The 27,477-nt window shown below is 45.4% G+C and overlaps 2 protein-coding genes across 3 annotated transcripts; one reads left to right on the top strand and one right to left on the bottom strand.

Moving 5' to 3' along the window:
• Positions 1–11,367: 11,367 nt before the first annotated feature.
• On the bottom strand, positions 11,368–15,240 carry si:dkey-197c15.6 (putative nuclease HARBI1). Its single transcript, XM_048988163.1, has 2 exons — positions 13,956–15,240; positions 11,368–12,749 (listed from the first exon to the last, which is right to left on the bottom strand). Exons 1-2 carry the CDS (start codon positions 14,614–14,616, stop codon positions 12,370–12,372), a joined length of 1,041 nt encoding a protein of 346 aa, XP_048844120.1. The 5' UTR covers positions 14,617–15,240; the 3' UTR covers positions 11,368–12,369.
• A 1,261-nt stretch (positions 15,241–16,501) lies between these two features.
• Positions 16,502–26,840, top strand: taf5l (TAF5-like RNA polymerase II, p300/CBP-associated factor (PCAF)-associated factor). Of its 2 annotated transcripts, none has more exons than XM_048988162.1 (5): positions 16,502–16,666; positions 17,734–17,875; positions 20,957–21,061; positions 21,887–22,629; positions 24,869–26,840. In XM_048988162.1, the coding sequence occupies exons 2-5, from the start codon at positions 17,737–17,739 to the stop codon at positions 25,670–25,672; spliced, it is 1,791 nt and encodes a 596-aa protein (XP_048844119.1). In that variant the 5' UTR covers positions 16,502–16,666; positions 17,734–17,736; the 3' UTR covers positions 25,673–26,840. The 2 variants fall into 2 exon arrangements, with proteins under 2 accessions (XP_048844119.1, XP_048844118.1); XM_048988161.1 differs by having other exon boundaries at positions 17,734–17,917.
• The last annotated feature ends 637 nt before the right edge of the window (positions 26,841–27,477 follow it).

The raw sequence follows: 27,477 nt of genomic DNA, 5'->3' as shown, positions 1-27,477 counted from the left end.
ATAATCAATTTGAATTTGACGCCAGCAGAAAAGTTGGAACTGGGGCAACAAAAGACCGTAAATGTTGTGTAATGCTAAAGCAAAACATCTGTTTCAATATCTCACCAATTAGGACAACTGGATAAGATGACTGGGTATAAAAAGAGCCTCCCAGAGAGGTAGAGTCTCTGCACAGTGAAGATGGGGAGAGGCTGACCACTCTCTGAAAATCCATCCATCCCTTTTCCAAACCTCTTATCCTACTGGGTCGCGGGGGGTCCGGAGCCTATCCCGGAAGCAATGGGCACGAGGCAGGGAACAACCCAGGATGGGGGACCATCCCATCACAGGGCACACTCACACACCATTCACTCACAAAGGCACACCTATGGGCAATTTAGTAGCTCAACTTAGCCTCAGCATGTTTTTGGACCGTGGGGGGGAAACCAGAGTACCCGGAGGAAACCCCACGACGACATGGGGAGAACATGCGAACTCCACAAACATGTGACCCAGGCGGAGACTCGAACCCGGGTCCCAGAGGTGTGAGGCAACAGTGCTACCCACTGCATCACCATGCCGCCCCTCTTTGAAAATCTGTGTGGGCAAATAGTACTACAACTTAAGAATAATGTTCCTCAATGTAATATTGTAAACAATTTGGAAATTTCCTCATCTCATGTACATAATATCATTACAAGTTTCAGACAATCTGCAGAAATCTCTGTATGCAATAGACAAGGCTGAAAACCAATATTGGATAGCTGTGACTTTCAGGTCCTCAGGCGGCACTGCATTAAAAATAGACATTTTTCTATACTGGAAATAACTGCATGAGCTCAGGAACATTTCTAAAAACCATTAAAAACCCAACTTGTTACTGCATCCACAAATGCAGGATCAAACTCTACCATGCAGAGAAAAAAAAACACACTTTTACATTTACTTACATTGCCGACTGCAATGGACCTGAGCTCATTTTGAATGGACTGATGCAAAATGGAAAACTGTCCTGTGGTCTGATGACTCAATTTCAAATTCTTTTTGTATATCATGGACGTCACATCCTCCAGGCACCTGGGGGTGCATTAGTGCCCATGGCTTGGGTAGCTTGCAAATCTGGGAAGGGACCATTAATGCCAAACTGCATTATGCATGTATTACAGCAGCATGGCACCATCTTAGAAGATTCTGGGTGCTAGACTGGCCTGCTAGCAGACCAGACCTGTCACCCATTGAAATCATTTGGCACATCGTGAAATAGAAAAATACAACAAAAGAGACCTCAATTGAAATGCTATGTCAAGCAAGATATAAGAATATATAAGAATTGGATAACATTTCATCGTTAATTATAATCTACCCCACCTGTTTCCAGTTAACCTGTGTTCCTTTTTGATTGGTTGATTTGATTATGAGGTACACCTGTCCTTTCTTTGTCCTGATTCCTTGTGTGTATTTAAGTGATTTACCTCAGTGAGGTTGTTAGTCAGTCATTGTGTTATGTGCCTGCTTGTTTGCCTGCTTGTTTGCCTGCTTGTTTGCCTGCTTGTTTGCCTGCTTGTTTGCCTGCTTGTTTGCCTGCTTGTTTGCCTGCTTGTTTGCCTGCTTGTTTGCCTGCTTGTTTGCCTGCTTGTTTGCCTGCTTGTTTGCCTGCTTGTTTGCCTGCTTGTTTGCCTGCTTGTTTGCCTGCTTGTTGCCCTGAATTTGTTTCCTTTTGGTATCTTGTAGATTAATCCAGGTTAGTTTTTTTTTTCTGTCTCTTTTCTCCTCTTGTGTTTTTTTGGTTTCATTGTTTTCCCCAGTATGACCAATTTCTTTAATGAACCCCTTGTTTAGAGCTGCAAATGACATGCAATAATTGTGTGTGTGTGTGTGTGTGTGTGTGTAAAAGAATTTAATTCAGTAAAAAAAAATGCAATACATTTTTTAAGAAAATTGAAATGTTCTGCATTGCTTCAGTCCTGATATTGCTAAGTATGAGAACCTTTACTGTACTGTGAAGATCATATGCAGACCTGCCAGCTTTTGTGCATTTGACTTCATTTTTTCTAGTTTATATATGAGCACAGCACAGGCACTCAGACAGCGCCATGCTGGAGACATTCTCAATTCAGTTCTCTTCATTAGTTGTTTGGGTCTATTGTTGTTCTATAATTATGTGGATTATGAGGTTTTATATTCACTGTGTTTAAATGACCTGTGCAAGTCATATTATGCTAGCGATCCATGGACAGCTGGTTATCACGGGCTAACAAAGGTCTAGCTGAGAGAACATGATCTGTGAGTGAGCCTCCAGCTTTCTATGAACAAATGGCGCTGAAAGCTGCCATATGCAGGATACCTAATGAAGTAGCACCCTGTTTTGACATTTTCCAGAATTCATAGCTAATGAATTTCAAAAGGTCAACGTATATGTTTTCCCTGTATTTGGTTTTTCGGTGATGTAATGGCATCCCTTCTAGGATGACCGCCTGCCTACTCTTTTGTGCTTTCTAGGGTAGGCATCAGCTTCACTATAAACCTGTACTGGAAAAGCAGCTGGTGGTAAATATGGATGGATTTCATATTTAAGATGATCAGTTACCATGCAGGACAGAGGCCACCTGTCAGGATTCAACACTAAGATCATGGAATCTCTCGACCCCTCATTGACGGAGACCTGTAGCCGCTCATTAGGGAGGATACTGCAGCAAAGGAAGGAGAGGCGTGGCACATACACCAGTGTGTGTGGAAGGGGGTCAGAGATGAAATCCACACAGTGGAAAGACTTAGGAAAGACCTAAGACTCGGCCTCAAGACTAGCTGACAGACACTGGATTACCCCATGAAACACCCCCACATTTATTCATGCATTGCTGGATATCAATTAAACACCCGTCTCACCACGCTGATCCGCCTGTTATAACCCGTGAGCCGACAACTATGCTGGACCGCCAATGACGGTGAATGTTCATGTTTCTTGTGCCGATGCACCAGGCAACTGTGTACCTTCAAGCCTGCTCTGGGGTGGCGTTGCAGAGCAAAGTTGCTTTGAAGTCATGTTTATGACATGTTGCGGAAGTCAAATTAAAAATAACCATGCATTATGCACTGGCATTACACAACGCAGGATTTTTATCATTAATGAAAAGATTTTAAACATGAACAAAATAGAACAGCACACAGCACCATATACTGACATTTTGTAGGAGCAAGCAAAGGCCTACAGTTGAACACAGCCGTAAATATGGCCCCCTCTCCTCCCATGCAGTACGCGCGGTGACCCGCCCAACAAAGCTGGGTGTGAATACGGCCCCCTCTCCTCCCATGCCGTACGGGTGGTGACCCGGCCACCAAACCCGGGTGTGAATACGGCCCCCTCTCCTCCCATGCAGTACGCACGGTGACCCGCCCACCAAACCTGGGTGTGATTACGGTCCCCTCTCCTCCCATGCAGTATGTGCGGTGACCCGGCTACCAAACCGGGCCGTGAATACAGCCCCATCTGCTCCCATGCTGTACGCGCAGTGACCCGGCCACCAAACCCGGTTGTGAATACAGCCCCCTCTGCTTCCATGCAGTATGCGCGGTGACCCGCCCACCAAAGCTGGGTGTGAATACGGCCCCCTCTCCTCCCATGCCGTACGTGCGGTGACCCGGCCACCAAACTCGGGTGTGAATACGGCCCCCTCTCCTCCCATGCCGTACGCGCGGTGACCCGGCCACCAAACCCGGGTGTGAATACGGCCCCCTCTCCTACCATGCCGTACGCGGGGTGACCCGGCCACCAAACCCGGGTGTGAATACGGCCCCCTCTCCTACCATGCCGTACGCGGGGTGACCCGGCCACCAAACCCGGGTGTGAATACGGCCCCCTCTCCTCCCATGCCGTACGCGGGGTGACCCGGCCACCAAACCCGGGTGTGAATACGGCCCCCTCTCCTACCATGCCGTACGCGGGGTGACCCGGCCACCAAACCCGGGTGTGAATACGGCCCCCTCTCCTACCATGCCGTACGCGGGGTGACCCGGCCACCAAACCCGGGTGTGAATACGGCCCCCTCTCCTACCATGCCGTACGCGGGGTGACCCGGCCACCAAACCCGGGTGTGAATACGGCCCCCTCTCCTACCATGCAGTACGCGCGGTGACCCGGCCACCAAAACCGGGTGTGAATACAGCCCCCTCTGCTTCCATGCAGTATGCGCGGTGACCCGCCCACCAAAGCTGGGTGTGAATACGGCCTCCTCTCCTCCCATGCCGTACGTGCGGTGACCCGGCCACCAAACTCGGGTGTGAATACGGCCCCCTCTCCTCCCATGCCGTACGCGTGGTGACCCGGCCACCAAACCCGGGTGTGAATACGGCCCCCTCTCCTACCATGCCGTACGCGGGGTGACCCAGCCACCAAACCCGGGTGTGAATACGGCCCCCTCTCCTACCATGCCGTACGCGGGGTGACCCGGCCACCAAACCCGGGTGTGAATACGGCCCCCTCTCCTCCCATGCAGTACGCACGGTGACCCGCCCACCAAACCTGGGTGTGATTACGGTCCCCTCTCCTCCCATGCAGTATGTGCGGTGACCCGGCTACCAAACCGGGCCGTGAATACAGCCCCATCTGCTCCCATGCTGTACGCGCAGTGACCCGGCCACCAAACCCGGTTGTGAATACAGCCCCCTCTGCTTCCATGCAGTATGCGCGGTGACCCGCCCACCAAAGCTGGGTGTGAATACGGCCCCCTCTCCTCCCATGCCGTACGTGCGGTGACCCGGCCACCAAACTCGGGTGTGAATACGGCCCCCTCTCCTCCCATGCCGTACGCGCGGTGACCCGGCCACCAAACCCGGGTGTGAATACGGCCCCCTCTCCTACCATGCCGTACGCGGGGTGACCCGGCCACCAAACCCGGGTGTGAATACGGCCCCCTCTCCTACCATGCCGTACGCGGGGTGACCCGGCCACCAAACCCGGGTGTGAATACGGCCCCCTCTCCTCCCATGCCGTACGCGGGGTGACCCGGCCACCAAACCCGGGTGTGAATACGGCCCCCTCTCCTACCATGCCGTACGCGGGGTGACCCGGCCACCAAACCCGGGTGTGAATACGGCCCCCTCTCCTACCATGCCGTACGCGGGGTGACCCGGCCACCAAACCCGGGTGTGAATACGGCCCCCTCTCCTACCATGCCGTACGCGGGGTGACCCGGCCACCAAACCCGGGTGTGAATACGGCCCCCTCTCCTACCATGCAGTACGCGCGGTGACCCGGCCACCAAAACCGGGTGTGAATACAGCCCCCTCTGCTTCCATGCAGTATGCGCGGTGACCCGCCCACCAAAGCTGGGTGTGAATACGGCCTCCTCTCCTCCCATGCCGTACGTGCGGTGACCCGGCCACCAAACTCGGGTGTGAATACGGCCCCCTCTCCTCCCATGCCGTACGCGTGGTGACCCGGCCACCAAACCCGGGTGTGAATACGGCCCCCTCTCCTACCATGCCGTACGCGGGGTGACCCAGCCACCAAACCCGGGTGTGAATACGGCCCCCTCTCCTACCATGCCGTACGCGGGGTGACCCGGCCACCAAACCCGGGTGTGAATACGGCCCCCTCTCCTACCATGCCGTACGCGGGGTGACCCGGCCACCAAACCCGGGTGTGAATACGGCCCCCTCTCCTCCCATGCCGTACGTGGGGTGACCCGGCCACCAAACCCGGGTGTGAATACGGCCCCCTCTCCTACCATGCCGTACGCGGGGTGACCCGGCCACCAAACCCGGGTGTGAATACGGCCCCCTCTCCTACCATGCCGTACGCGGGGTGACCCGGCCACCAAACCCGGGTGTGAATACGGCCCCCTCTCCTACCATGCAGTACGCGCGGTGACCCGGCCACCAAACCCTGGTGTCAATACGGCCCCCTCTCCTCCCATGCCGTACGTGCGGTGACCCGGCCACCAAACTCGGGTGTGAATACGGCCCCCTCTCCTCCCATGCAGTACGCGCGGTGTCCCGGCCACCAAACCCGGGTGTGAATACGGCCCCCTCTCCTACCATGCCGTACGCGGGGTGACCCGGCCACCAAACCCGGGTGTGAATACGGCCCCCTCTCCTACCATGCAGTACGCGCGGTGACCCGGCCACCAAACCCTGGTGTCAATACGGCCCCCTCTCCTCTCATGCCGTACGTGCGGTGACCCGGCCACCAAACTCGGGTGTGAATACGGCCCCCTCTCCTCCCATGCCGTACGCGGGGTGACCCGGCCACCAAACCCGGGTGTGAATACGGCCCCCTCTCCTACCATGCCATACGCGGGGTGACCCGCCCACCAAACCCGGGTGTGAATACAGCCCCTTTCTTCTCCCATGCCGTACGCGCGGTGACCCGGCCACCAAACCCAGGTGTCAATACGGCCCCTTCTCCTCCCATGCCATATGCACGGTGACCCGGCCACCAAACCCGGGTGTGAATACAGCCCCCTCTGCTTCCATGCCGTATGCGCAGTGACCCGCCCACCAAACCCGGCCGTGAATACAGCCCCCTCTCCTCCCAGGCAGTATGCGCGGTGACTCGGCCACCAAACCCGGGTGTGAATACAGCCCCCTCTGCTTCCATGCCGTACGCGCAGTGACCCGGCCACCAAACCCGGGTGTGAATACGGCCCCCTCTGCTTCCATGCCATACGCGCAGTGACCCGGCCACCAAACCCGGGTGTGAATACGGCCCCCTCTCCTCCCATGCAGTACGCGCTGTGACCCAGCTACCAAACCCGGCCGTGAATACAGCCCCCTCTCCTCTAATGTTTCCCAGACAGCTGCTCCTTATTTCCGCTATTTGTCTTTTGCCAAACTGGGCTGCAGCCACACTGGGACTATAATTCAGAAGTGCCATGTCCCCAGCAGGGGAATCTTACACTGCTGTGGGGGAATCCATCATTGCATTTAAAGATAGTTCATTAGACAGCAATTAAAATTCAGCAGGATTTCTGCTCCAGCGATTCCTGCACAGACGGTGCCTGTGGCTGTGGGCTGTGGGGTCATACTGTCCTGGGAAAGCTAAGCTGGTCATTTAAATGAACACATGTTGCAGCCTTCTGCTGAGTGTGTGAATGCATGTGAGGACAGACGGCAGAGCTCAGCAGCTACGGGCTTAATCCCCCTGGGGATAATGAATCTCCAGGATGCAGCACATCCCAGCGAAAGGAGAGTGATCCAGGGAAGACGACCACGTCTGTTCTAGCCTGATCCCAAAAAAACACATCTGAATGTTATTTGAAGTGATGCTACGATTATATAATTCCCTGGTAAGACCCCACCTAGAATATTGTGTGCAGGTTTGGTCACTATACCTTAAGGAGGACATTGCTGCCTTAGAAAGGGTTCAACGTAGGGTGATGAGAATGATTCCTGGTCTTAGAGGAATGTCTTATGAGGAGAGGTTAGCTGAGCTGAACCTGTTTAGCCTCGAGCAAAGGAGACTAAGGGGGGGGGACATGATCCAGGTATATAAGATTCTAACAGGTCGGGATGCAGTTCAGCAAAATGGCTATTTCAATATTAGTTTAAATACTAGAACTCGTGGCCATAAGTGGAAACTAGCGGAAGAACATTTTAAAACGAAGCTGAGGAAGCACTTCTTTACACAGCGTGTAGTTAGAGTATGGAACAGTCTTCCTGTTAGTGTAGTGCAAGCTAAATCCCTGGGTTCCTTTAAATCAGAGCTAGATAAGATTTTAACAACTCTGAGCTATTAGTTAAGTTCTCCCCAAACAAGCTTGATGGGCCGAATGGCCTCCTCTCATTTGTAAATCTCTTATGTCCTTATGTCCTGCATTAGAGGAGCGTAAAGTTTCTTCTTATTAATTACTACAATCAGAACTCAATAAAATAGAGCATAATACTTTTCACAACCACTGCTGGTTTTCCTGCTGGATTCATTGATATATTACAAACATTGTTATTATCAGAACTACAAGCAGTTCATACTTTTTTGATATCATCCATCTAGACTTAGCGGAGCTATCTGCTGGGAACCAAACAATGAATAAGAGTGATTCAGCAAATCATCACCACCACCACCCCCCCACTGCCCTCCCAAGTTGGGGTTCACACACTTTCCCATCTGGACTCTCATTTAAAATTCTGCTCGCTGGAGGGAAGCCTCTTTTTAAAGGCACACAAAGGAGGAGGCTGCTGCTTCTGTAGAGAGTGATTTTTGATCCAATAGACGATCACAACAAAGGGAAAGCATCCAGTGTCACAGCCGTTCAGACCTGTGAGGGATTCATATGACTGAATAAAGTGTCATAATATGAATAAAGAGATACATACCACAGACACACATATTGCTCACAGACAGAGATGGGCAGTATTTTATTTAAATTCCCATTGCTCAAACAAATTAAAGGAACACTTTTTAATCAGAGTATAGCATCAAGTTTATTAAACTTCTGGGATATTGATCTGGTTAGTTGAGTAGCGGAGGGGGTTGTTAATCAGTCTCAGCTGCTTTGGTGTTAATGAAATTATCAACAGGTGAACTAGAGGGGCAACAATGAGACGACCCCCAAAACAGGAATGGTTTAACAGGTGGAGGCCACTGGCATTTTTCCCTTCTCATCTTTTCTGACGGTTTTTTCACTAGTTTTGCATTTGCCGACGATCAGTGTCACTACTGGTAGCATGAGGCGATGCCTGGACCCTACAGAGGTTACACAGGTAGTCCAACTCCTCCAGGATGGCGCATCAATACATGTCATTGTCAGAAGGTTTGCTGTGTCTCCCAGCACAGTCTCAAGGGCACGGAGGAGATTCTAGGAGATAGGCAGTTACTCTGGGAGAGCTGGACAGGGCTGTAGAAGGTCCTTAACCCATCAGCAGGACCGGTATCGGCTCCTTTGTGCAAGGAGGAACAGGATGAGCACTGCCTGGAGGATGAAGGAATTTACACCATTGACTGGCCTCCACGCTCGCCTGACCTTAATCCAATAGAACACCTCTGGGACATTATGTTTCAGTCCATCCGACATCACCAGGCTGCACCTCAGACTATCCAGGAGCTCAATGATACCCTGCTGCAGATCTAAGAGGAGATCCCCCAAGACACCATCCATCGTCTCATTAGGAGCACGCTCCAACGTTGTTGTGCATGTATACAAGCACATGGGGGCCATACAAACTACTGAATATGATTTTGAGTTGCTGCAATGAAATTTTGGCAAAACTGACTAACCTGCCGCATCATTTTTTAACTTTGATATTTGGGATGTCTTTCAATTCTGCCCTCTGTAGGTTGATAATTTTCAATTCCTTTAAACAATGAGTTATTTTTTCATTCCTAACACATTACCCAGACCATATCATTATAGATATCCAGCATGATTTTTTTTCCCATTGAGATCTGATGTTTTTCAAAGTGTTCCTATAAGATGATTGTAGTTTATGCATTTAAAATATTAAAAATACTTAACATTTATGACCAAAATGTCAACGATACATAGGACATTTTCTGCAAGTTCAATGAAAAAATTGTTCATATAAAATGACTCCATGGAAACACCTATTCCTTATTAGATGTTGATATATTTGACAAGATAGAACTATTTAATTTTTTTCTTTTTTATAATCTTTGTGCAAATTTCCAATTAAACATGTAATAATGTAAACATAAAAAGGTGCAGTAAATGGTGAAGATCAGGCCGTGAAATGTTGGACAGTGTAAGCATGCGTGAAACCTCGTGTGCGAGCCGCCACAGATCTGGCAGTGAAATGTTGGACGGTGTAAGCATGCGTGAAACCTCGTGTGCATGCTGCCACAGATCAGGCCGTGAAATGTTGGACAGTGTAAGCATGCGTGAAACCTCGTGTGCGAGCCGCCACAGATCTGGCAGTGACAGTCAGGGTCCTTCCACAGAGTTTCTGCTTGTATCTGTACCATGTACAACAATGTGTTTTGCTTCTTTTGTGTCACAATAGATATATGACACAATAGACACTTATCTATTGTCACATGATGTATGTTGTATCACAGCCCTACACACATCAGTGCTATTGTTGAACAGTGTGGCTGAGAGCTTGTTCTAATCAGCATTAATCATTGTAGCTGGTTAATTATGTAAACCTAACTTCAGTTAACACAATGGAATATGATATCTCTGAAGTTCTTCTTATAAACTAGCATTCCATGTTTTGAATGTTTCTACTGAAAAATACTATTGACTGGACTGTTGTATTTAACAAAATAGGTAAACTTAATGCTGTATTATAGCCTAGTTGCATCAGGGACTACAAGTACCTTTAATAGCGGAGGGCAGCATGTGGCGCAGTGAGCTAAGCCTGTGTTCCAGTAAGCAGCAGGCCACTGGTTCAAACCCAGGCTCAGCATGTCTGTAGGTCTTTGAGCAACACCCTTAATCCCAAACTGCAAAGAGCATACTCCTCACAGACAAACTGCTCGCTGACATATCATCATTACAGCAATCCCCAATACTCATTGTCTTGCCATCTTGTTGATTCTCATCATGTTACCTGGGTTTCCTCCCACAGTCTAAAGCCACACAGTTAATGTAAGTGATGTCTCTAAATTGCTCATAGTGCATAATTGTGTGCATGCATAGATGTGTCCTGTGATGGACTGGCATTCCATCCAAGAGGTACCCAGGCCGTGTGCCCTGTGCTGGCTGGGACGGGCTCCAGCTTTGCTGGACTTCAGTGGTACTTTGGTTATCAGTACAGCAAAGCTAGATGTTTATTGGACAGATGCTTCAAAAGACCATTTACCCTCAGAGTAAATGGGGTGGTGGGCTGGCCATGGCTGCAGCTCTTTTTGACTGACAGCATTTTGAAATGATACTTTGGCACTGGAGCATTTCATGTTCCATCCCATGCAGATTTTTGGCAAGTGAAGTCTTTTCATTTTTTTCGATTTTTCATTTGTACATATACCACTGTAAATAAAATCATGATTGTGTTGTGTAGGGGGGTGGGAACTAGCCAGCTCCCCTGTCTGAAAGACCAGCAGCTGCCACTGGTGAGGCATCAGGGCCTGGCCGTGTTTATCAGGTGGAGAGGGGGAATGCTGTACCATTCAGCTGTCTAAGCCTCTCCGGAGACCTGGATGGATGGAAGATGCCAAACTGGGCCAGCCAGACAAGCCATGCATCATCAAACTGGCAGCAGTACTACAACCACCTGCCTCCTAGTCAAGTATAACTCAAAAATAGCATTAGGTAGACACCCATGAACAAAGGAATGGACCTCCATGTGCTCAGCCCTTAGTATTGCTGCTTTTGATCACAGAGGTTCTAGAAAGTTTTTGAAGCCTTAAGAATTTTCAGAATTTCTGAATGTTTCACCAAATGTTTGATGTTATATTTTTTCATTCATTTATTGATTAAAATGATACTTTATAAATGTCATTGCCAGAAAAGCATCTCAACTTCTGGGATTATGCATTCAGTTAAGGGGATAATTTGAGTGACAGAAAAAAAAAAACTTTAATCAGAACATTCCAGGAGCAAAGTGCAGTTTTAATGTAACAGTACAAAAACAGAAAACCAAACCTATCCTTACCCTGGCTATACAGTGTTGTGCATTTATTCCTTGTTTTGCATCTAAACTGGGAGGGGGGGTATACAGTTAGACAAACTGGCATGTCGAAAATGTTTAGTGTACGACACTGAGGGCCACTGTCTGCATGTATGTGTCCAGCGATGGACTGGCAGCTCACACAGGGTGTACCCCAGCCTGGTGCCCCATGCAGCCTGGCACAGCCAGGTAAACCTCATACCAACTATACAGATAACTGAACAAGAAGTGGTGCACATGTTCAGTCAGGGTAGGAGCCTCTCCACTGCAATCAGGTGATTTTATAAATAATGTAAGGCAGTGTCTTCTTTCCCCCACTAGGGTGTGACAGAGCACACACTACGTTCTGGTACCTGCATCTCCCCAGTGTGTCAGCTAGTTACTTAAGACTGAAATAGCTGCATTTTGGGGTCTGTTCCACTATTTTGGTTACTATTCTGATAACCCCCCTTCCTATTGTTCAACTCCAATTTCAAATTGATATATTCAGCACCCCAGAGGAACTGACCCCTAGAACGTCCATCTTAGAATAGAACACGATGCTGGACATTCTAAACAGGGCATTTTTGGAAATGGAAATAAGACACAAAAATAAATAATTAAATAAAAATTATAAATACTGCTTCCAAAACTAACTGGAAAATTTTAAATACATGTTTAAAATAAGTAATAAAAACACAGTTAAAACTAAATTGGATTTCAAATGAAAATATAAAAATAAAAGCATAATTTAAAAATCAAAAGCGTAATAACACTGCGTCTGTAGAGACTCCACTGATCTGTTCTCCCAGATTAATCCTCCGAGGGCTGTGAGAGAGCATGTCAATCCTCGGAGAAACAGGTTGTGATTATGTCCTTCCTAAAGAGAAGCAGGTGAACATCTGACTGGTTGATTTCCTCCCGGTTGATCCCATGATGCAATGGCTCTGGTTCAGGTTCTCCAGGCAGCGGTACAGAGAACTTCTTAGCAATATTGTGCAAAACACAGCAGGCATGAATAACTTCTGCTGGTTTGTGAGAAACATCCTTCTGAATGTGTCCTAAATTCTCTAGGCACTGAAATCGCATCTTCAAAGCACCAAAGGTTTTCTGAATAATGCTCTGGATCTTGAAGTGTGATTGTTCGTAATGCACTGAGGCTGGATTACTGGCACGGCTCAGGGGAGGCAGGACATGCTTACTCAAAGAGTAACAGCTGGCACCTTTCAGAAAAAGACATTTAATACAGATTTAAATCCAAGACATAAGATCATAATAATACCAATATACGTCACCTGACTAGCAATTTCCAAGAAGTATGTACAGCAAATAAACTTTGATATGTGCTTTGTTTGACTTTTTATTCCTGATCTGAAAACACCTCAGAATGGCCCAATCCCAGTGTCCACACTCATAGACTCACAGCCTTTCTGGTGCCCTCCTGCTAAGTGTTTGAGGGCTTAGGACTGTCCCACTGTCAAATTGTCAGATGAACGAGGGCTTTCTTGCAGACGTTTTGAGCCCCTTATGCACACTTTCTATAAGTCTGTATATCTGCAGACATTGTCCGAGAAAATTACCCAGGGTTCACAATGGGTTACCAGGGGAAGCCCGAAAGCATTAATAGTAAACAAACTATTTCTTTTAGTTTCTACTTAATGATGACAAAATTGATAATTTGACAATTGCCTCTGGTCCATTCTGTAATGTATGAGCCTGGAACACGTTCAAATTAGGCAACTGGTCCCATAAGCGCCTTGTCCAGGAAGAAAGTGCAAATTTTTTAAATAAAAAGTCCCAAAATCACAATAGTAAGGAACATGTTTTGGTGTTAAGGTAATTTCGCAGTGAGCTGTCTAATTACAATTTGTACCATTTCAAGACCTTGCAGTTTCTCAAATTCACTTTCCAGGTGATTTAATCTGTCAACTAAATATGTGAGGGTTCAGGGGTCCTCTCTTCTGGGGGACATTGCGACTGGGCCAATGTAGTTTAGGCAGGTGCCCATTTTGGAAAATTGCTGCCATGACCGTCATGTTCGAATTTCCTCATGGCCCAATATTCAGATTTTATCGTATATTCTTTGGGTATAAGTGAGCCAGATTTGATGTGTTAATCACAAAATGTACAACTGTTATGGTTTTTTGAAGTTTAGCTACTGAACACCCATGTCTGCAGTTCATTTCAGTTCATTAAACGTGTACCATTGTTTAGTGAGATGCGGTGTGGAAAGGGTTATTTTCTAAATAAACCACAAGTGCTCCCCCCCCCCCCAAATATTTATTTGGCTTCATTCGTCCTCCAGTAAACAATCCTTTGTATTTCAATTATGAAGTGTATTTGTATTTCAATTATGATTATCAAAGTCTCTCCTAAACCACTGTATAGGACATTTTAATTTTACGGTTAGATAAAATTACTTAACTTACCCACGAGCAAGCTCTGGCCATGCTTGCCACTTTTGAACTGCTGGCATATTTTTGAATTCTCCCAAATACTTTGCTCTGACGTGCTTCCTGGCCATTCGGTCTCCACGCTTAGAAGGTTACCCTGAGAGTCACAAACCATTTGAGACATGATGGAGAAATAACCCATACCGTTCATGTACAGCATTCTCTCCCGTTTGACAGGTTTTATCCGCGCGTGCATGCATCCCAGCACCCCAACTACATTAGGGATGCCGTGCAACTTCTGCAGTTCCTGCGCGACCAGGACTCGATCATTCAGACTGCTTGGAAATGTGATGAATTCGTCGAGCATGGATGACAAGACTTTTGACACAGTTTCCACAGCTGTATTCAAAAATCCATTAATGTTTCCAATGGTTTCGGCTATTTCATTATGTAAAAAACCATTTGCATAGAAACATAGGGCGGCAAGGACCAAATGATCGACAGGAAGAGACCGTTCGGTAAAACGCTCCAGACGAGTTCTTACACAGTCAATAATAAAACTAACGGCGAATCTGCTGAGGTGTAAGGTTCTGATGATAAATTCATCGTCAAAATAATCTAATACATTCCCCGTAGTACTGTGATCCGATTCGACATCATCGTGAACACAAAACCAAACAGCAGCAGATTGTGACATTTTGCAAACACACCGCTGAAGCCCGAGTCCGTAAACCGAATCCTAGGCGAACTGCTGCAGAAATGACGCAAAAATGACGCGCCGAGGTCGCACAGTCACAAGCGGAGAAAACGGGCTCTGGCACAGTCGGGTCTGGTTGCCCGCAATTTTTTTATTTTTCTTACAAAAATACTTATTCCTAAGCAGAAAGTACCCATGGTAAAACTAATTTCTAGTATAGACCTACGAATTGTCTGGTACAGGTTCTCCGGGAATATTTAATAATGATGCCAGACTGATCTGATGAGATCGATCTTTAATCAGTGACATTGAGACACACAATCTGTTTAATATTTTTCACTCATTTACTTATTTGTTTCATGTGAATCCTTCAGGTAAAAGCCACTACTGCAAAACAGTGAGAGAACTGGACACGTGAAATATTAATATGAAAAATCTAAATAATTGAGCAGAGTCTCTTAAAAAAATTCTACTTATGATATTTAGAAGTCTGGGCCCGTGGACGCGCTTGCTCTTTGTCGCTTTTTTCACTTTGTAAACCCTGTTAATATTCGGTTATGTACAGATATCATTTACTGCTACTCCCTCTCGTTGGTGGCTGGGCGTACTAAAGCGGAAATGACACCCCCAACGCCTGTAATGAAAACAAACAACGCGAAGTAAAACAAGAGCGGGGTTAACGAGAAGCTACGCCTCTATTTCATCATACTGACACCTAGCGCGGCAGATTGACTAAACGTTATTTGGGTTACCTTTATTGTTATATGTTAATTTTATTGTGTTTCTTTTAATAATACGTTTTTAAAAGGTTAGAAATATTATTGTGAAATATAATGTTAGCTGTACACGGCAAATATGTGTACCGTTAGAGGCCTAATTAATGTTAAATACAATCGCTTGAAAGAATCAGAATAGAGATCGACCTGATGATTGGGTTTTATTCATTGAATTTAGAGTAAGTGCTGCATGATTCAATACAGGATTTAGTGTGAATTTACTCTACAGTATAGGTAGAACATGAAATGATGAAATATTCTATTTATTGGCCTATTTGATCTATCCCTTCAGCAGTACAATGACAGTGGACAATGTTTATGAGCTTCTCTCTGCCTAACAAGGCATGCCAAAAGTCTGACATATGCCATCAACAGATCGAATATTCTGACCTACCTGTCACATCCCAGATCCCCACAACTCCCTGTGATCAGCCAGATGAGAGTTAGTTCTAAAGTAACCAACAGTTCAATGTTCAACTTACAGTTTTTGTTAGACTCATAATTGTATAATAATTTAGTTACTTGAAGTTTGGTAACGAAGGGGCTACTTTGCATCAGCAAACAAAACATTTATCAGCAGACAACTGATAGCACTTTTGTCCATAGCAACTACTTTCTAAATAATCATTCTAATTAATCATTCGATTGTCAATCATAAATATAATAAATTATCGTTTTTCGGCAGAGACTCGAACCAGGGTCCCAGAGGTGTGAGGCAACAGTGCTAACCACTGCACCACCATGCCGCCCCCTACTATGAATATCTGTATCATAAATACTGCCCATTCATGGTTACAACTTGTTTATGTATTTCGCTGTGATCAAAATACAATTGATGACTGTCTGCAGAATTTGACATTTTTAAAAAATCCATAAAGCCATTATTTATTAAACTCACATTCTAACTTTCCTAGCAGATACATATAAATTATAATTAATCGACGGTCACCTAACTTCTCAACGTATTATTATTATTATTATTAGAAGAAGAAGTAGTAGTAGAAGAAGAATTTTTTAATAGTAACCATCAACATCGTCACTATAATCGAGCGCTATTGTTAAATAGCTGATTCAGGGTATCCCACGCTTAAGTTCAGACGCAACTAATCGAGACGCGATGTGCCAGCTCGATGTTGTCAAAAAGGCCGCTCAGAAAGCTGGTTAATGGCGCTACTTTCGGCGGCCTATGAAATAGTGCGGGGCAATTAAAGCTTTATTTCTCACTGTGTGTTGTTCAGATCGCCGAATAGCTGGACTTAACACCACGATATGCAGTAAGTGGACTATAATTGGTAGTCTGCCGCCATGCTATACATATAGGCAGAAAAAAGGCGCTGTATCGCGTTTGTATTGAGTAATGGTGTAGATGTAGTGAAAGGCCTATGAGCTGTGTGTGGTTAAACTTATTCATCCGATTAAAGTAACAGTACTGAACTTTATTCGCTGCTGTCATAAATCGGTGTATACCTTTTAAGATGCATCAGACTGATCATCTTTCTTGTTGAACCTTATCGCTTAACTGGCTAGGTAGCTAATCTTAGCAGTTAGCCGGATTGGCGAGGATGCAATAAAAGCGGGGCGAGTGTATGGCGAATCCGTGATACCAGCGACGCTAACCGGGCACTAACCTTCCCGCCTTATAAGTGGGCATTTATTGGGAAAGCATAAATAAATAGAAAGTTTCGTTAATTAAGATGGGAAGAATAACGGCATTTACTCTGTTCTCTGAAGAACACGGCTTAAACGTGTTTATAATAAGTTCGTATATTGAAATTGATTTAATATGCGTTTTTTCGGTGGTGATTCATCTAACCGTGTGTCTTTTTTGAATAATGGTTCATTGTACCTGATGTTAAAAAAGCATGAGAAGTAATAACGAATGCATAGTTTCAGTTTACTCTGCGAGTGCCTGTGTTCTTCAATCCTTCCACTTGTCCTATGCAAGGGGATTCGGTAAATACTGGCAGATCTACAGAGTTATAGGTTTTTGGCATAATAGTGGTATTAAGAGTATTTCCTAAAACCTGTCCCCTAAAGGTACCACCTGCCCAGAGCAGCCCTGTTGCACACTGTATTTGAGAACCTGTCTCAAATAGGTGCAACGTGAGCAGTCTTAGTCCACAGCGTTCTGTCTTCCTGCAGTTTGAGGATTTTTTTGTAGCTTATAATGAAAGCTACTCATTTGAGGTTACAGGTGCAACAGCAGATTTTCTTGACATAAATGTACCATTTATCATTTTGTAGTATTACATTACGGTTGTCCCATTTGATCCATTGACTTTGAATATGAGCATTGTGTGAATGGCGGTTGGGTCTGACGATGCTGATTTGTGCCTTGCAGGTGATGAAGCGGGTTAGGACTGAGCAAATCCAGTACACAGTGGCTCAGTACCTGAAGCGACGGCAGTATGTGGACACTGAGAGTTCCTCCAAAGGGGCCAAACTCTCTCAGTCTGCTGAGGAAATGGCGGCAAATCTCATGGGTATGAGCTCAGCAAGTCTTCTCTACTCTTTCTCTCTCTCATGTAAGCCCTTCATTCTGTGCTCTTCTGCATTTCTTTAGGTATCTAATGTATATGTCATAGAACACAGCACAGATATTCACTACAAACCTTGGTTTTGGGATCTTGGTACAGCACGGAAGAAACATACAGATTTTGTTTTGAAATTATGTGAAACTGCAACCAAACACAGTTAGGAAAAGTTGTAAACCAAAGGTAATGTGTCATTCTAGAGGCCTGCACTACGAAGCGGGGTTACTGGCTTATCAGGACAAAATGTAAGTGAACGCATGTGAAGTCCTTTTAAACTGTGGTACCTTAAATCCGACAAGGTACCCCGATTAGCCAGTAACCTCACTTCATAGTACAGTTCACAGGTGTCTAAATAACAAAAACTAATATTAGCTTATTTGCTTTTTGTTAAACTAAATGTCTAAAATAAAGAAACATAACATTATAACAATCATCATGAACTAAATCAATTCAATGTCATATCCTACCACGTGTGGTTGTTTTTCTGTAGCAATAAATACCTGTACAACCAATTCTATATTTTTTTTGCCCGCTCTGGGAGATTAACTTGCAGAGGTTGTTTCCGCTGTGCTCCGGTCGTACACACACTCGCATGATGCCATCTCAAATGAGTTAGCATGTTGGATGTGCTTCCAAGAATAAGTACGAGTTTGGTATAACAGAGCCAACAGACAGTCTTGGTCTTATTGACTACTGTCTCTCCAACGTTGGTGTGGTTTACTGGGAAATCAAAATGTTCCCAGACTGATGATTACCAGCATTAATTGTACCCAACTGCCAGCTGAAAATACCATATGTTACACACTCCCCGGTCTAGGGCAGGGAGGCGAACATGAGTGTGTGGGACCAGTTTACCAACTGTGCAACGGCAGTAGTTAACAAACCCCAAATACCCCACGGGATATGAAAGACTTGACAAATATTTTTATTTCGTTTATACCCACAGCAACAGGAGGAGTAAAAGGCAGCGCTAAATCAAAAAAACAAACAAAACAATACTCACCCTACACCGTCTTTTAACTATTTATATCCCACATCTAGCTAAATAGGCTAACTGACCCTTTAAAACTTACAACGGTTGGTGCCCGCCTACTTTACCTGGTGTGACGAAACGGTTTCTTTTCCAATTGCATTAAATTACAATTAAATTAAATTTCCAATTATAATTAAATTACCCCTCCACTGAACAATTAGACCAAGTGGGTATATAATATAATAATATACATATTATCTAAATATATATAATGACATGATTATCAACTCCAGCCTCCCAAGATATATCTGTTTGCAGTTCCACAGTCACATATAGCAGTACGAAATCTTAACCCAAACAAAACAAGCATATCATGCGCAAGGGCGACAGCGTGGAACTGAATGCCGCCATCTTGCCACTCCAGTATATTCATATATGCCAAGGATCGCCCCCAGTCCACTTCTGGTTGGACAAGGATGATGTCAGTCATCATTATCTTGTCATCACCAGGGCAACACAGGACACATCTGAAAAACAAGCACACATGCCCTCTACAAGCACGTAGCACATAATGTCTCCATGTTAAATATCAGTTTGTGAATGTAGGTTCCGTTTATGTCAACAAATGTATTCATTTATTTCATTGTGTGTAGAGAACCAAAAATGATGCACGCAATGGTAAACGACAAATATGTGTACTGTTACAGGCCTCATTACAGTCAGGGAAAAAATTATTTGAACCCCTGCTGATTTTGTCCACTAACAAAGAAATGATCAGTCTATAATTTCAGTGGTAGGTTTATTTGAACAGTGAGAGAACAATAAGAAAAAAATCCAGAAAAATGCATTTCAAAAAATGTTATAAATTAATTTGCATTTTCATGAATGAAATAAGTATTTGACTCCCTATCAATCAGCAAGATTTCTGGCTCCCAGACGTATTTTATACAGGTAATGAGCTGACATTAGGAGCCTTGATTGTAAGCAATCAATCTATCCAGATTCCAAGCTCTGCACCATGGCCAAGACTAAAGAGCTTTCCAATGATGTCAGGAACATGATTGCGGACCTACACAAGGCTGGAATGGGCTACAAGACCATCGCCATGCAGCTGGGTGAAAAGATGACAACAGTTGGTTTGATTGTTCACAAATGGACGAACCATAAAATAATTGCCAATGTCCCTCAATCTGGAGCTTCACGTGAGATCTCGCCTCGTGGCTCGAGAAGAAGCATATTAAGGTCTTGGAGTGGCCTAGTCAGTCTCCAGACCTTAATCCCGTAGAAAATCTGTGGAGGGAGCTGAAGGTTCGAGTTGCCAAACATCAGCCACGAAACATTAATGACTTGGAGAGGATCTGCAAAGAGGAGTGGGACAAAATCCCCTCCCCCCCCCCCAAGATGTGTGCAAAGCTTGTGGCCAACTACAAGACATGTGTGAACTCTTACCGTAAAAGGTTTTGCCACCAAGTACTAAAGCACGTTTTGCAAAGAGATCAAATACTTATTTCATTTATGAAAATGCAAATTAATTACTTTTTTGAAATGCATTTTTCTGGATTTTTTTTATTGTTCTGTCTCTGACTGTTCAAATAGACCTACCATTGAAATTATAGACTGATCATTTCTTTGTTAGTGGGCAAAATTAGCAGGGGGAAAAAAATTATTTGAACCTGACTTACTATTATTGTTATCAGATTTATGCTCTAGTCTGCATGTCATGCAGTTGCTATGGAATGTTGTTTTTCTGTCATTTTATACAATCTTTTTTTAAAAAAAAATATGTATATTATATATGGAATTCTCATAGTTTTTATGTTCATGGAGTGCATGAACTTGATTTTTGAAAAAAGTGATATAGTGTGTGTGTGTGAGAGAGAGTGAGATGTGTGTGTGTGTGTGCGTAACATTTGTGTATATATAGAATGTCTGTCTGCCGGCCCTCCTTTTGAAAGCATCACATAGGCATTTGCATATTGACTCGTGCTGTACCTGCTGTACAGAGTGACATTAAAGACATTCTGATCCCTTCTGCTTTGTGCCCTTGATACCAACAGTCCAGGCTGAGTCTGGCTGTGCCCATGTGGTGTCTGCTGCCCCCTGCCAGGCGGACCCACAGCAGTATGAGAAGCAGTTTTCCAGGCTGCGTGCCTTCCTCTCCGGTAAGTCCTGAAAGCGGCATAACTTCTCTCCACCCTCCACCCTCACTTCCTCTGTCTACGAAAAGCCACCGTGCCCTTCAATGGGGATTTTGTGCCTCTTCGCAGGTCTGATCACAGGTCTTGCATTGTGCAGCATTCACTGTCTCCACTATGGGGCTGAAAGGATCTGTGGGAGCTGTGGTCCTGTGACATTGTGGGCATCAGATCAGTGTTAATGTCTGTGACAAAATCTCATTTATTTTCTTAAGCTGCCGGTTTGGCTTTAAGAGAGAAGAGACTATAGATCGACTGATATGGGTCGATGGCCGACATTAGGCCATGAATAACACTGCTAAACTTTCGCATTAATCATCTTCTAAAACAACAATTTAAATATTAATCACTTTACATTGCTTTAAGGGCCTGCAGCATTTTAAGTCATAGAAAATACAACAACAACCTAACTATTAATCACACTTTAATCAAGGTGTTTCATGATTCGGTTTCTAACAGAACAATATGTTTGTGGTTGTGTTATTCATCAAGTGAAACAGCTGCAGGAATTTAGAACTCTTACCTAAGGTTGTGGTGCAGATTCCCTACTGTAGGTGCTGATAAGCAACACTACGGCACTGAGAAGCGAGTGCTCCGTGTGGTTGGGCGCCAGTCAAGCAGCCGTCACTGTACCGGCCATGTGGTCTCATTAATCGGCCGATGCTGATTGCCATAAAATGCTCAAGAATTTCCCTTTTTCTTCTGGTTGATTGGTCCACTTGTCATGATGGGTTCAGGGGTTGAAGCGTTTCTGTTACGTGCGTTCATCTGAAGGTTCTGCTTCTATTTCAGACGCTGATGTGTCCTGGGGTCAGGAGGTGAGCGGCCTGCTCTATCCGCTCTTCGTCTACCTGTACCTAGACATGGTGCACTGCGGCCTGAAGAGTGCCGTCGACAGCTTCTACAGTCGCTTCCAGGGGCTCTTCCTGCAGGACGCCGAGCAGAGGGATATCGTTGAGCTGTTGCGGCATGTCCTCACCTCACAGGACGTTTTCTCCAACCCCAAGCTCTCCGCTTTCCTTGACCACAAATATGTGGTGCACCTGACTGAGCCAGCCTACAGCTACCTGCTGCGTTACCTGCAGAGTGGGGACAATGGCGCCCTCTGCTGGGTGCTGAGTGCCCACATGCAGGTTGAGGTCACTGCAGTCCAGCGGATGGGCTACCAGCTATATGGATCGGCTCCTGGTGCTGGGTCTTCCTCACGGGGGGGGGACGCAGCAGAGGGTCTGGATCCCGCCAACATGACGTCCAGCATACTCCACAATGAGGCCGCGATGGAGTCACTGCAGGACAGCATCAAACGCGTGAAGGACGGGCCGCCATCGCTTACCACCGTCTGCTTCTACGCCTTCCACCACACCGAGCAGCTGCTCAACACCGCCGAGATTTCGGCTGACAGCAAGCTCCTGGCCGCCGGCTTTGACAACTCCTGCGTTAAGCTGTGGAGCCTGCGGGCGCGCAAGCTCAAGGCGGAGCCCCACCTGGTGGACGTGGCACGCGTGCATCTGGCCTGTGACGTGCTTGACGACGAGGTCAGTCCCCCCACTCCATGCCCTGCTTTCCATCTGCAGTAAGGTTGGGAAACTTTTAAAAAGGCCTTTGAATTTTTATAACAGATTTGTCGTTCAAGGAAATGTAGAATATTATACTGTTATACTACAGGCCATGCTCATCATTGCACGGTAGCCTAAGCCTGTTGTGTAACCAACCATGAAAGGCGAAGCCTGCAGTGTTAACCTGCTGCTGTCTTGCCTGAGAAAAATGACACTTAGACAATAATATATGTCGGACTTCAAATAACCAAAATATGGCCTCCAGCGGCATCTTTTAACTCTTAAAGTATCTCGGCTTTGGCTGCGGAGCTTCCTGTTCTCTGCCTCTCTTCCATCAGTCACGTGTATTAAGGTCTTGTGGATTGACACTGACATATTGATTCTTTCAGTCACAATCGATTCCACGTATTAAAATCATTGCATAAAATTTAGAACTTGACAATTTTAAAATGTGTGTGTGCTTACATTTGCCGGCACTCCCCTTGCTCAGTGGTATCACCCATCCTTAACGTATATTACCGAAACAGTAGCGTGTGATGTGCTTTACGCTGAAAAATCCAGATCATTTCCAGACTGCTGTTGCTGTTACAAGTCCCAAGCACGGGGCTGGTCAGATAAATTATAATACTGAAACCCCTGAATTAGAGAGAAAAATATTTGAAAACAAGAGACCAAATATCAGCTGTCCTTGATAACAATGTGCTTTAGGATTGATTACATATTTTTACTCTCACATCTTGCATCTGTCTTTGCAACATTTGCTGTTAGATACAAAATAACTGTCATGAGTTCACTATGTTCATATTAAATACATAAATGTCATAAATTGATATATACTGTATTGTGTAAAAGTCTTTGGCAGTCAAATTTGTCTAAAGCCTATTTATCTGGGTAGTAAGCGTATATTTGATCAGAAAAAACACAGTTTAACATTGGAACATATTCAAATTAAAAGTGGCACAATAAAAACTAACAAGAATTTGTTCTGTCCTCTGAAAAGTTCGTGACGCCTATTTGTATGGCTTGCTGAACACCTCTTCAATTCCCAAACCTCTCCTCAGGGGCGCCTTAGCCATTGCGTACGTTTGTAAAGTTTCATCACCGGCTCACTTAAGTCATTAATTTAATTGGTTAACAAAAGTCAGTGAGGTATTGAATAACCATTGGAGGTATGTTAGTGGTCAAGTCAAAAAATATATGGGTGTGTTGAATGGTGGCTGCAAATACTGTGGTGACTTAGGGAGAGGTTTTGAAATGACTATGCTGACACTATTTGACAGACTTAATATTATAGTTAGACACAAAGATGCAGATTATTTGAACATTTTCTTTGACGGCCCAAGACTTTTGCACAGTACTGTATTTCCTAAGACAGTGCTTTGACTGTTCATCAAAACTTTTATAACAAAATGTAATTTTCGGAAATGAAACTCAATCGAACGTTGTACTACAATTAACATGACACTCTTTTAGTCACTTAACCCTGTATAAACTAACCTTGATAGCGACTTCAAATTTAAACTGCGCTGAGACACAGAAGCAGACACTTCTGAGAGCAGAAGCTCAGCCAGAGGGCCAGGCCTCTGCAGGTTAAGGGCCTCGCTCAGGGGCCCACAGACGTGCTGATTCCGCCGAAGCTGGGGCTTGAACCGGCGTGAAAAGCTTTATTTATCATCTTGTCCCAGATAGAATGTTGATGCGTATTTGTATGCCTCATGTCTTTCTCTTCCCACCTGAATTTATGGAAAGCAGGAACCCAGCTGTCAGCCATCATCAGTAAGGGGCCGTGTCAGCATTTAAGGCAGAGATTCAAAACTGCCTGTGTAGAACAGTGACCCCATGGCTCCCGTCTTCTTGCTCTCTGGGATATATGTACCTTTTTTTCAACGGCAGAAAACACATTATTGTCACTCCTTTACAAGGTGTTACAGTGATTCACACATTATTTCTCCAATTTCTTGCTGACTTTCTTCTTAACTAAATAAATGAATGGAAGTCTGCACCTTGTGGCAGATCCCTTACTCTGTTAAGTAGCATTATGCAAAGCAAAACTAATAGTAGTGTAGATAAATCTGTGATTTGTGTGGAGTTTTGCTGTCAATTTATTGAAATCTTTTAAAATATTTTTTATTGAATATTTGAATTGCTACGTTCGACCTCGCAGGTCTGGGCTGGAGACCCTCTGTGTTTTATAGTTTCCTGCTGCCCTGTCTCCTAGGCTGAGGATGAGGACGGCATCGGCAGCGAGATGAAGGTCCTACGGGGCCACTCGGGCCCCGTGTACCGCACCGCATTCCTGACGGACAGCTCGGGCCTGCTCTCCTGCTCTGAGGACTCCACCGTCCGCTACTGGAATCTGAGCAACTTCACCAACACTGTGCTGTACCAGGGCCATGCCTACCCAGTGTGGGACATAGACATTAGCCCCTGCAGCCTGTACTTCGCCAGCAGCTCCCAGGACCGTACGGCGCGCCTCTGGACCTTCAGCCGCACGTACCCCCTGCGGCTGTACGCGGGACACCTGGCTGATGTCGACTGTGTCAAATTCCACCCCAACTCGAACTACGTGGCCACGGGTTCCACGGACAAGACCGTGCGACTGTGGAGCACCCAGCAGGGCAGCTCAGTGCGCCTCTTCACGGGACACCGCGGCCCCGTGTTCACCCTGGCCTTCTCCCCGAACGGCAAGTACCTGGCGTCGGCTGGCGAGGACCAGCGCCTCAAGCTGTGGGACCTGGCATCGGGGGTACTCTTCAAGGACCTACGCGGTCACACGGACACCATCAGCAGCCTGTCATTCAGCCCCGACAGCAGCCTGGTTGCCTCAGCTTCCATGGACAACTCGGTGCGGGTGTGGGACCTCCGCAACGCCCACGGCAGCAGCACCAGCGCCGGTGACGGCTCATCCAGCGAGCTGGTGGGGCTCTACACTGGCAATACTAGTAACATGCTCAGTGTCCAGTTCATGGCCTGCAACCTGCTGCTGGTGACAGGGACGGCACTGGAGAAGCATGAGCACTAGCCTGACTGCAGGGGGCGCTATCTAGAGGCGAGACTAAAACACAGCACAGACGGTGAGATGGGGGGGGGCAGGACGATTGGGCTCCCCAGGCAGCTGCACTGTGTTGAGGTCCAAATACGAGCAGTGTTAGCGGAGCCCCTTAAGCCCTGGACTGTTTACAGAGAGCTGTACACTGACAGCATGGCTGCCGGCACTCGGATCTCCATGAAGGGCAGAGCAAAGCACTATATATAAGTTAATTTTGTGCCAAAGTGGGACACCACTATGCTTTTTTGGGTCTTGGTTTCATTTTCGTTCTTGGCGCTCATTTTGCTGGAAGAATACTAGAGTAAAATGTTGTAATGCTGTACTGGGTCAAGACGAGGAAATAAAGCCAGTTGCAATACTGCAGCAAAATTGCCAGCGGACAACAATATTTAGTTTTGTCAGGGTCAGTTCCTAATAAAGCCTGTCTGTCCTTAGTAGCGGCTTCTTTGTATGAGCCCAGAATGTTTGAGTGAGAAGATGTTTTTGGGCAATAAAAAAAAAGTCGTTTAAATGTATGTGGGCAAAACAATTGTGAAGCATTTAAATTCCCACAATCTACATTTACCAAAAACATGATTCTGAATGTACAGGGCACTGCGCTGCTCATATTTTGCTCTTTTTTTTTTGTTGGTAAAATATAGAATAGGATCTTTAAATACTAATATTCAATTCATATCTCTGAGTGTCACTTGATTTAGATATTGAGATGGAAAAATATTTGTATTAATCTTCTAAGGATATATTTACATGGAGTCCCTGTTATAATTTTCCACGTTTTAGCTAAAACTGGAACAAAAATGCTGTCCGGCACTGGTATTGTGTTTTTGTTTTGGGTTATTTTGGACAGCAGTATAATATTTCATATTTACCATGTGAAGCTCACTGTGATGCACTCACTGAAATGTTAAATATGTCTTGTGTGTATCCAAGACACATTACCTGTCATTTAAGTACATAATGCTCAGTGACCGTATTAGTATTTCAGAGGTGGAAAAATATTTCAAATTCAAAATCCCGTTTGTAGTTATTTCATACAGCTAAATATTAATTTTGTCATTTGGAATATTCAAGTTGAACCATCGTCTTATTTGTCAGTCATCTGTCGCTGTATTGTGAAATAAAATCCCAAGTGTACATCAAAGATTATTGGTTTATTTTGGCTTCGGAGTCACTGGCTTTCACCATCATGGTCTGTTGAAAAGAAGAATGTGGGTAACTTGACTTATGAGTCGTCGTCTCTCACTGTGGGGTGCAGTAGTGTGTAGCTCATTAGGTTAGAGCTGCCCCTGTCTGGATGGCTTTAGGTCTCCCGTGGCCAGCAGATTAATGATGTCACTGTCGGGCTTTAACCTCAGCTGCTGTAGGGATGCTGTTGACCTGCAGCTCTTTCCCTCACCCATGTGTCACTGGCAGAAGCCTCAGCTGCATGAGTGAATGAATGATGGACGTGTTGCTTCCATGAACTTTGCACAAAGCCAGCACTTCACCTTGTAATACTGTCTCTTTCCTCCCCTCCCAGGAGCTATGTAACTTAATTTGAATTTCCTGAAACTTTTTGTTTAGCTGAAAGTGCTTTATTAAGAAAGATGTTAAAGTATAACAGTCTGTGCTGTCATTTGTATACCAAAATTTAAAATTTGTTTGTAGTTACAACAAATAACCCTTTTATGAAAGCACTGGTACATGAGGATGGTGTGGTGGCTCAATTGGTAGTACTGCTGGCTGCACCTCCAGGCCTCAGGCTTTGAATGCTTCACAGCGTATGGGGTTTGTCTTTT

This window comes from Brienomyrus brachyistius, chromosome 20 (genome assembly GCF_023856365.1).
Source record: "Brienomyrus brachyistius isolate T26 chromosome 20, BBRACH_0.4, whole genome shotgun sequence".
Lineage (NCBI taxonomy): Eukaryota > Metazoa > Chordata > Actinopteri > Osteoglossiformes > Mormyridae > Brienomyrus > Brienomyrus brachyistius.
The sequence above is the reverse complement of the archived record's forward strand: the minus strand, read 5'-3'. Positions and strand labels throughout refer to the sequence as shown.